This window comes from Phoenix dactylifera, unplaced genomic scaffold, assembly GCF_009389715.1.
Source record: "Phoenix dactylifera cultivar Barhee BC4 unplaced genomic scaffold, palm_55x_up_171113_PBpolish2nd_filt_p 001296F, whole genome shotgun sequence".
NCBI lineage: Eukaryota > Viridiplantae > Streptophyta > Magnoliopsida > Arecales > Arecaceae > Phoenix > Phoenix dactylifera.
The window spans coordinates 83,294-94,335 of record NW_024068628.1 but is presented as its reverse complement, the minus strand read 5'-3'; the positions used below and the strand labels follow the sequence as shown (position 1 = coordinate 94,335).

The 11,042-nt window shown below is 38.2% G+C and overlaps 1 protein-coding gene across 1 annotated transcript; it reads left to right on the top strand.

The window, feature by feature from the left end:
* Positions 1–5,789: 5,789 nt before the first annotated feature.
* Positions 5,790–6,134, top strand: LOC103697009. The gene has a single exon (XM_008778769.4). It carries the CDS (start codon positions 5,790–5,792, stop codon positions 6,132–6,134), a length of 345 nt encoding a protein of 114 aa, XP_008776991.2.
* Positions 6,135–11,042: the final 4,908 nt, after the last annotated feature.

Below are 11,042 nucleotides of genomic sequence, written 5' to 3'. Positions count from 1 at the left end.
CTCTTCAACCATTAAGCATGTAGCATAACAGCTTCAGCCTTCTGGACCCTATGATCTAGCTTCTACAAAATTGGAAAAAAGTGTACACCTACAATAAAACTTGAAATCAAGAAGAGATGTTTTCCTGAGATCCCTAGTAATTGTTGAGACATTTTGTCATTAACAGCATCCTCATAAAGATCTTGGCAGCAAGCCAGGAGAAAAAAGAACAGAAACCTTTTTTTTTCACTCATGGGTTATCGTAAGTAAAAAGATGGAAGAAGAATGTTGAGACATTGTATATTTGAGCCTGCACACACACATAAATAGTATTAAGTAGCATGAAATAGATATGTTTTGATTATGCAAACATCCATCCACAACTATCACTGTAACTCTTCTGATGTTACTAACATTTAATTCATGTATGGTTTGTCAAGGAATATGCAACTGTGTATACTGAAAAGTATCCGGATTGCTAAACAGAGAGGAAAGAGCTGTACTACATGGACTCGGGTTCATGTGCTGGTGCGGCTGCATGTCTGTGTCTGATCCTTTCAATACCTAGGAATTTCTCCTCGTGGAGCCATATCTGAGTGTCATACCAGTGTCCATCTCCATGTCTGAGCATCATACCGGTGTTCCTGTGTTGGGTATTACACTGGGGACTAGAAATAAAACTTAGATATTATGATTTTTGGTTTATAAATGTCATTAGCATCCTAAAAGTGAGAAGCAAAACGTGAAACAGAAGAGAAGAAGCTCCATTGCTTGATGTAAAAAGTTAGCAACATTTAATTGGTTGGTTAAATTCTGCATATCATAATCAGTGAAAGTAAATTTATGCAAGAAAACATGAGACAAAAGTTTGCCTGCTCCAGTTCATGCCAACTTTCTGCCAGATTAATCCATCACGAATATTATGTAGTGTTGTGGAGATTTCAAGATGAGCGTAATATTGTTTTGACGTCAAGACTTCACGAGTGAAATGTCAAGGTCAACCATGCCCTGACCTGAATCCATCCAGCAATATATATGCTAAGATCTCTAAGATGGAGATATCCACAAAAAGACCTCAATATAGTGGAAGCTGGAAAAAAATCATGCAGCCTGAAAATTCACTACTTCCTTTCCTCTTGTGTATTGTACTTTGCTTGGTTGATATTCTGGTATTTCTACTATTGCAGATTCCTTGATGAATAACACCTCCACTTTGCAACTCCGGGAGCCAAGAAACAGGTATATTCTCCAAACAAAACCCTTGGGCAAAGCTGAAAAATCTCACTTAAACCCGTTTTAACTGACAAACATAATCAACCCCAAATGTGCCAAAAGAAACACAAGTCCTCAGTAGAAACAATGGAAGATAACAAAGGATAAAAATGGAACATGTTGAACGACATGGAAATTTACAGCCTCCTGACAAACTGCAATTTCCAAAAAGTTGAAAACTAAATTAATATAGTCCATTAATGTTCTTATATTCACTGCTTCAGGCCAGTAATTAATATGTGATCATTTTTTATTAAGCACGTATAAAACACAAAGGAACCAACGGACCTTATTAAGTCCATTTGAGTGTAACTTAAAAACTCAGAGGAACGTAATGTAACTATTGTAGATACCTACCAACAAGAATATTTCTGTGCAAGTACATAACTAGCTGACATTGTATAATCATTATACAGATGAACTGGAATTTATTTATCTTTTGATTGGAAGCGGACTAAGTGAACATTCTTACAAAAGACTGCTGCCAATTATGACCAGCCATTATACACATTGAGCTACATGTTTCTAACAACAGGAATTTCTGGCTTTTTCTCCTAACTCTGATATATATACTGCATGGTGTCATCACTCCAAGACATGGCATCAGATGATAAAAATAAAAAAAAGCCTCCCAGTGCAAGAGGTTCCTGCCACTCCTGAGTCTAGAGAGGGTCAGATATATGCAGCTTTACCCCTACGAGTGGAGAGGCTATTTCTATATTTCAAATTCATGACATCCAGGTCACAATGGACAAATCTTATCGTTGCATGGCATCAGATGATAAATTACCTTAATAATTTATGTTCTTGGTAGTAACAAATAATGTGTCATGTTGTGTTAGATTGGGCAATCTTTTGGTTTTGGCTTGAAATCTGTAGCCTTGTTTACCGAGAAGTCGACTAGGCTGCTTACCTAATACCAGTCATGATAGTGAAATTAGGTTCTTTACTCTTTGTAGTTAAATACCATTGCATTCTTTTTTGCTTGTTTTGCTGCTAAGACTATAATATTGTCATCTTTGTAATTTCTCACCAAGAAGTTGACTATGATGCTCGTCTAAATTGTCTCATTGTAGTGAAAACAAGCTGTAGTTAATAGGCGCCCTTCAAAGAAGACCCCGCTCCTGCCATCCTCCAGTTTTGGTTGCAACCATGCCTAAGATGATCGAGGAGATTGAATGATTACTCAAGGCAGGCTTTTTCTGAACCAGATGGTCAACTATACAGAATGATCTCCCAAGTGGTTTGGACGTCAGAGGAAGCTGCAAATGAATATTCTATATTTCACTGGGAGAGGTCCTCTTTTCTCATTTGTGTGGTCGCCTTAGGGACTATGTGCTTTCAATCAAGAGTATGAAATGAAAATTTTAATTGGGAGGTGGACGTTTCCATGTGGCCATTGCATTCCTTTTGCTTTCTCTGCTGCCATCTTTTTCTAATTGAAAACATAGTGGACTAAATGTGTCTCAATGAGTGTCTTGTGACCTATAAGAAAAATAAAGGAAGAGAATTGTATTTTTGTCATGTACAGGAGTAGCCTTTATATAGTACTAGGAGGCTGACGAAGTTTGGTAAGACCGACTAAGTTTGGCACAATCAATCTTTATGGAGGCCTACTAAGTTTGGCACAATCGATCAATCACATTAGAATCAACAATGATTCTAACATGACCATTGTATTCTGTTTGCTTGTTCTGCTGGTTGTTATCTTCTTTGTGATTTCTTGCATTAAGTGCATATGCGCAATTAATGTTGTATTAAGTCACCAAAAGAGAACACTTCATTAAACTTAGTTTACTTTCCAACAAACTAATAACCATAGTTCATGCAGATTGATGTCAATCCATTCAGAAGGCCATGTATGTTGTTTCAGTGCATGGGCATGAATGCCCTAGTTGTTTGTGTTTTGGCTTCTTCTGAGCTGTTTCCAGCAGCTATTCAAGGTTTCTATTGGCGTTCACTTGAAAACAACATGGTATTTCTCTTCATTTTTATGAGGAATTGTGCATGGAATTTGGATCTTTATCTCACTATAAGATACTTAATAAAGGCCAGATCATGATTGCCAGTTAGCTTTTAGTTATCACTATCAGCGTGGCAAAATGAATTTGATCCCCATCTTCACCCAAGAAAATTGAGATACCCTTTTCAATTTGATTTGTCCTAATCTGTATGTTTATCTTTGAAATAGAATCGCTCATGATTAAAATAACTCAGATCAAAGACTCTGCAATAAAGGGTCTCTTGCAGGTGGATTTGACCAAATCATTGCTTCAAACTATGTCATTCCAAAAGGTGGGGCATATTGGCATTTTGTGCTACTGGAGATTCTACTCTGGTGTGTTGCTGTCTTCTTACATATGAAAGGCATATATATTAAAATTTTGCTTGCACAAATCATGTACATATTTCGCTAGCTCATTTCTAAATGGCATTCATCCAGTTAACAAGCCCCAAATATTCTCTACTGAAACATCGCTTGAGGATCGGTACCATGAACTGACCGCTTTTAACGCTTACTCTCATTATTATTGAGATATATCATGAAAGTTTGTGTGTAGATTATCCTTACAAAGCTTCACACTCTATATTCTTAAGGTTGGCATGCATCCATGGCATCTTTGTGGCATAAGCTCGTTTCTTGCTTTACCAATTTTACCGAATGATGCGCTGCTTGAGGTGGGAAAGGTGCAGAAAAAGCTCAAAAAACAGATACGTACAAGCCTTCATCCCTTTCAGGGAAAGGTTCTCATTTCAGTCTTGCAATTCAAATGCAAATGTTCAAAGAATCAAAGCCAAGGCCACAGTAAAGCGTCTCAGCTCCATGTCTTCTTCCATCACCCATTTCTTGTGGGTCCAACACATCAAGCACTGAATCTTTTGTGAGCCTACCAATAGGCAAGGAATGATCCCAAGTCACAGCATGCAAGATAGTGGAAGGCAAACATTCTCAGATTCCTCCCACTTTTTCATCTCCTTGAAAGATAGATCCCTGCTGGCCGGTGCACTTTCTTATCTTCCAAGACATCTAAAGAATACTCCACAACCTTCGCCATTGAAGTCATGATAAAAAGATCCTGCTTTCGGTCATCACTGTTTGTCTTCTTACGGCCGCCCAAATGATCGGATTCCTCCACCTTTAGCTGCCTCTATAAGAACAACCAGACACCGGTGGCTGGCTCCGCATCATCAGGCTAAAGAGACTCCAGCTGTTCCTCCCCCTCCTGCCACATAAGCTCGCCATTGAAGCATGAACGATGCCATCGAGGCCTCGAATGCCAACCAGAGTCATTCGACAGCAACAGGTACGTGGGTTGCTGAAGGAGCGCAAAACAGCAAGAGTGCGGCGTATTCTTACTCTGCAGTGGTGGCGCAAAGAGCTTTGTATGGATCCAACAGGCGACGAGTTGGTGGTAGAAAGGTTGGAGGCAGAGATGCCAAGTCAGTACCAAGTAGGTTAAGCAAGGTATCTGATGCAGATAACACTACAAATTAGCTCCAGTGATTCATGATGTCTTGTTAGAGGAGCACTGGACTATGGATAGATGTTCTTCTAAAATGATGTAATGTAAGTTATGTAGTTCTGATGAGCAAGGTTAGTTTTATGAAGTAGAATGAACTCTGTTAACAGTCATCTAAATATTTTTATATGTGCTTCTTGGCTATATGGCTGGTTCTGCCAAGGATTTTTTCCATTCAGAGGTAGAAGAGGCAAAATAAATGGTATAATTGGCTCCTCAAGCCAAATAGGATCACCGAGATGAAGACAATGTTAAGACCTGAAACTGACAATACCATCCCTCATTATGCTTTACTCGCAAATTTTAATTCTTTTGGTGGTGGAAAAACCAAAATCCTTCTGTGGTGTATTGCTTATTTAAATGGTTTTCCTCCCCTTTCAAGAACAAACATAAAACAACACAAGAGAAACATAACATCATTCACATATGCATATCTTGATCTTATCCTAAGTCGCTTTGCAGTTGTTTAATTGTTATGAGCTTTATAAAAACATAATGATGTAAAAGCTGATTGTATTCATTCTCAGCTAAAGAAATGAAGCTTTTTTATGTAAGAAATGTTTATAAAATATACAGGGGGTCTGTTTTTTAAAAAATTTATTTTTCAAATTTCATGACTTGGTAGTCTTTTTAAAAAAGATTCCATGAAAAGACAATCAAAAGAAAGGGTTTCACCACACAGTGGATTTGTTAGCAAAAAAAGAAAAAAAAACCTACAAAAATAGATCCAGTCAAATACTCTCATGCATGCTCCCAATTTCCCTATTTTTAAGCAATGTCTAATCTGTCTTCTTTTAGACAGATACGAAGTTTGACGCACTCAATCCAAATTTCTAAAAAAATCCAAGACCATTCCCAAAAAAAAAGCCGACAATCTGTCAAGCGCCAGCACGAATCCCGTCCTCGCCCTCGTCCTCGCCGTAAAAGAAAAAAAAAGAACGAAACCCTAATCCTAACCCGAACCCTTGCCGTAGAAGTTTGAATACCTTCGAGAATCCCCAATCTCTCCGCTTTCCAATGCGCGACTTCGATGGGCGCTGCCCCGCCGGGATCCGCCACTACGACGACGGCCGGGGGCTGGAAGTCGTAACTGGAAAGGCCTCCATCTCCAGCCGGACGAACATCTGCCGCCTTCCTCCGCCGCCCGGGGCGCGGCGGCGGGCGGTCGGGGGCGGGGGCGTCCTCACGTCGTCGATGACGTCGTCGTCGTCGTCCGGTCCAGCGCCGTGGCGGGCCGCCGATGCGGAGGCGAAGCGGCGGCGGAGGGTGGCGGGATACAAGGTCTACACGGTGGAGAGCAAGGTCAAGTCCTCGATCCGCAAGGGCCTCCGGTGGGTCAAGGGCCTCGTCCGCGGCTGGTGACGCCGCGGCGATCTAGCCGGAGAGGTTGCGGAGGCCTTTTGCCTTCATTGTGACCGAAATGCCCTCTCTGCGATTGGTTTATTCCGTCTACGTGCGTCGGAGTCCGGTCACGATAGGCGATGGAAGGGATGCGAACGGATGGCGCGGGTGTAATATGGGGGCATTTGTTCCGGTTATATGGGGATCTTTGTGGATTATTTTGAGGTTATTGTCGCATTCTTTAATTTATGGATTTTTTGCATAAATATTTTTTAAAAAAAATAAATTTGCATAAATATTTTTTAAAAAAATAAATTTGTATAAATATTTTTTAAAAATTTATATTTGTTTATGTACTCTTATAAAATATTATTTTTCTAAAGTACTCCTAATATAACAGTTTTTTAACATCATTAATAAAAATCATATTTATTTTAATTAAAAATAAAAAAATGAAATTAATTTTTCCTTCCATCGCCATTTTTTTAGACACAGAATATTTTATGTACAAAATTTTAGTTAAAAATAAAAATAAAAAAGAATAGAATATTAAAATAAGTGTTTTACGAGAGTACACATGTAAATATTAATTTTAGAAGAATATTTATACAAAATTTAATATTTAGAATGATATTTATTTAAAAAAATTAATTTATTTGTTTGCTAGGACTCTAAAATCTCCACCTGCTTGCCGATTTTAATTCATGTTTTGTTCGCTTGGGTATTAAATTTTTTTATTTTATCATTATTTTTGGTAGGCTATCTTATTTGTTTTGTGATTTTGCTTTAAACTGGTATTTTATTTCATCAATTTATTATTTTTTTTGATAGAACTTGAGGGAGACCCACCTAGCATAAGTTAGTCATGTTCAAAAAATCTTGTTTAAATAATTCATGATGGAAAAAAGCACAACAATTTACAAAGATGCTAGGAGTTTCATTATTATGCTACCAAGGCTTAGTTGGCCTTCTCGCCATTGAAGATATAGGAGACATTTGAGGCTCCAAATTATCATTTTGTATACATTATGAATATATGCATCAAATATACAATAATATACCTATATGTGATTATATTATTGAATGTAGATATCCATAATGTATACCAACTATGTGTGGACGTGGAAATGGATGTGCATAACATTTTTTTATTTCCTTCTGGGTCTAGATTGATTGTATTGCAGGGATTGATGGGATAATAGCTATCTATGAGAACCACCGGTTTTACAAAGTCATTTGTACCAAATAAATGAATGCTAAATAACATTATCAAAAGATAATATCATAGTGGAAAATCCAATTTGTTGGGATTGGGAGGTAACAACAAACAAAATAATTAAAGCACAACGGAATCAACAACTCTCCCACCTTGTGTAAACCTGTTAGAAAACAAACAACTAGAGCCAATCCACCTAATATATATATCAAGGCATTCACAAATACTTAGCTGATCAGAAAAAGAAAATACAAAAGGAACACCAAATTTTTACGTGAAAAACCTCCCCAATGTGGAGAATAAAAACCACGGAACTGTAGTCCACCCAAAATCTTCCACTATCAAAAATAATGGGTATACTATATGTTCTCTCTAGCCAAAACTAGAGACATATATCATCACATAATCTCAAGAACAATATTCTTGGCAAACATCAATAATAAGAGAGAAAGATTGAGAAGATCTCACATAAACAACAACCACGTTTCTGAAAAATCTGACTGTGATAGAAAACTAAAAATGGCGATCACACCGTACAGATTGAAGAACCACATGTTGCGAGCCTGCTATCCAAATTTCAGATCGATCGGACCACGGATCACCTTCCAATCATCATTTGATCAAAACTGCGCGCTGAATATCAATTCTGCATCTTCTCCCCTGCCTTTCTCTATTTTTAACTCGTGGAAGACGGCTCACATACCCTGCATTCTCAACATAAAAGGTTGCCCTAATGGGCCTCACGTTTTGGGACAAAAATAGTCCAACCAAATAGGCTAAAAATTAATTAATTTAGCCCACATTTGTTGGGCTAAGTCTCCTCCAACATAGGAGGGATAACCCAACAAATCTCCCCCTCCCAACTATGTGGAGGGATTCACCATCCTGGCGATCAAGCGACATGCCTCAAGCTTTTCTCTTGGCAAAGACTTCGTCAACATATCAGAACCATTGTCATCTGTATGAATTTTCTCAAGTTCCAACAACTTAGAACTCAAAACATCTCGAATCCAATGGTATCTCACATCAATATGCTTCGATCTTGAATGAAAGGTAAAGTTTTTACCAAGATGGATAGCACTCTGATTATCACAATATAACACATAGTGCTCTTGCTTGAAACCAAGCTCCTCAATATATTTTTTCAACCATGGCAACTCTTTACATAATTCTGTTGCTGCAATGAACTCTGCTTCGGTGGTAGAAAGTGCAACACACTTCTGTAACTTTGATTGCCATGCCACGGCTCCTCCTGCAAAAGTAATTAGATAACCTGAAGTAGATCTGCGAGTATCAATATCTCCAGCCATATCTGCATCCGTGTAACTAACTAGCATAGGTTTCTCACATCCAAAGCTAAGTTTCAAACTGGACGTACCTCAAAGATATCTCATAATCCACATCATTGCATTCCAATGCTCTCTTCCTGGATTTGAAAGAAAACGACTAACTGTGCCAACTGCATGAGCCATGTCTGGTCTTGTACACACCATTGCATACATCAAACTTTCTACTGCTGAAGAATACGGAACTTTCTGCATGTCTTTCTTTTCTTCATCTGTAGAAGGATACTATTTAGTGCTTAATTTAAAGTGAGTAGCAAGAGGAGTACTAACCACTTTAGCTTTGTCCATATTGAACTTCTGAAGCACTTTCTCAATGTATTTTTCTTGTGACATGTACAACTTCTTAGCATCTCTGTCTCGATTAATCCTTATGCCAAGGATTTGTTTTGCTGACCCTAAGTCTTTCATAGCAAAAGACTAATTTAATTGCTTTTTCAACCTATCAATCTGAGAAGCATTCTTCCCAACAATCAACATGTCATCAACATAAAGCAACAAAATGATAAAATCATCATCATTAAATTTCTGCACAAAAACACAATGGTCAGAAATTGTCTTCTTGTAACCATGCTCCCCCATAACTGACTCAAATTTCTTGTACCATTGTCTCGGTGCCTGCTTCAAGCCATAAAGACTTTTCTTTAATCTGCATACATAATCCTCTTTTTCTTTCACCTCGAAACCTTCTGGCTGCTCCATATAAATTTCTTCCTCTAAGTCACCGTGAAGGAAAGCAGTCTTGACATCGATCTGCTCAATCTCTAGATCAAGACTAGCTGCTAAACCGAGAACAACTCGAATAGATGACATCTTCACAACTGGAGCAAATATTTCATTAAAATCAATACCTTTTCTTTGGCTAAATTCCTTGACAACCAATCTAGCTTTATACCGTGGACATGATGAGTGTTCTTCTTGTTTCACTCTGTACACCCACCTATTCTTCAAAGCTCTTTTACCTTTAGGCAACTTTACTAACTCAAATGTGTGATTCTCATATAGTGACTTCATTTCATTCTTCATGGCCTCAATCCATTCTTTCTTGTATTCATCTTCCATCGCTTCTTCATAATTTTCGGGTTCTCCCCCGTCAGTAAGTAGCACATATTCATTAGTTGAATACCGTGTGGAAGGTTGTCTATTTCTATTAGACCTCCTAATTAGTTGAGCTGGAACATCTGGTTCTTGCAACTGATTATCAACATCATTATTTGCTTCAGCCTGTATGGGAGCATTTTCATTCACATCAACTATATTTGGCTGGTCATTCTGCAACTAATCAGCATTTTCTGACGCTGGTATTGGTGCTATAGGAACTGGATCCAAGTCTATCATGTCATCACTATATTGTGGCTCTGTCTTATCTGTTTTCTCAATGTCCTATCTGTTTTCTCAATGTCCTGTATGGTTTGATCTTCCATAAACACAACATCACAGCTTCTAATAAGCTTTTTGCTGACTTGATCATAAAACTTGTACCCAAAATTATCCTGACCATACCCTAAAAATATGCACTGTCTAGTTTTGGCATCAAGTTTGGACCTTTCATCTTTGGGAATATGCACAAATGCCTTGCATCCAAAGACATGAAGATGATCATAAGAAATTTCTTTACCTGTCCAGACTTTGTTTGACACATCAAATTGCAAGGGAACACAAGGTGTGAGATTCAACATATGTACAACTGTACTCAAAGCCTCACCCCAAAAGGATCTTGGCAATTCTGCTTGTGAAAGCAAACATCTGACTCTCTCCACCATGTCCTATTCATTCTTTCTGCCAAACCATTCAACTGAGGTATCTTCGGAGGTGTTTTCTGATGCCGAATACCCTGTTCTCGACAATAATCATCAAATGGACCTAAGTATTCTCCTCCATTATCTGTTCGGATACATTTCAGCTTTCTTCCTGTTTCTCTCTCAACTGAGGCCTAAAATTGTTTGAAAACATCCAATACATGATCCTTTATCTTCAAGGTGTAAACCCATATCTTTCTTGATTGATCATCAATGAATGTCACAAAATAACGAGCACCACCAAGTGTTATTGTCTTTATTGGACCACAAACATCTGAATGCACCAGATCAAGTGCATTTGGTTTTCTGGAAGGAGGGGATGCTTTGAAGGAAACTTTGTTCTGCTTACCTGCTAAACAGTGAGCACAATTTCTCAGATGAGTACTCTTCACTCCATGTAGTAGTCCTTTCTTGGCCAACATCGATAAGCTTTTCTCACTCATGTGACACAGTCTCTTGTGCCATAACTCAACTGTATCTTCATTCTCCACTGCATTGATACTGGTTCTGGAGAGCCCTGTCTGTAACAAGTATAAAGTTGAGTGCTTTTTACCTGTAGCCACAACCAAAG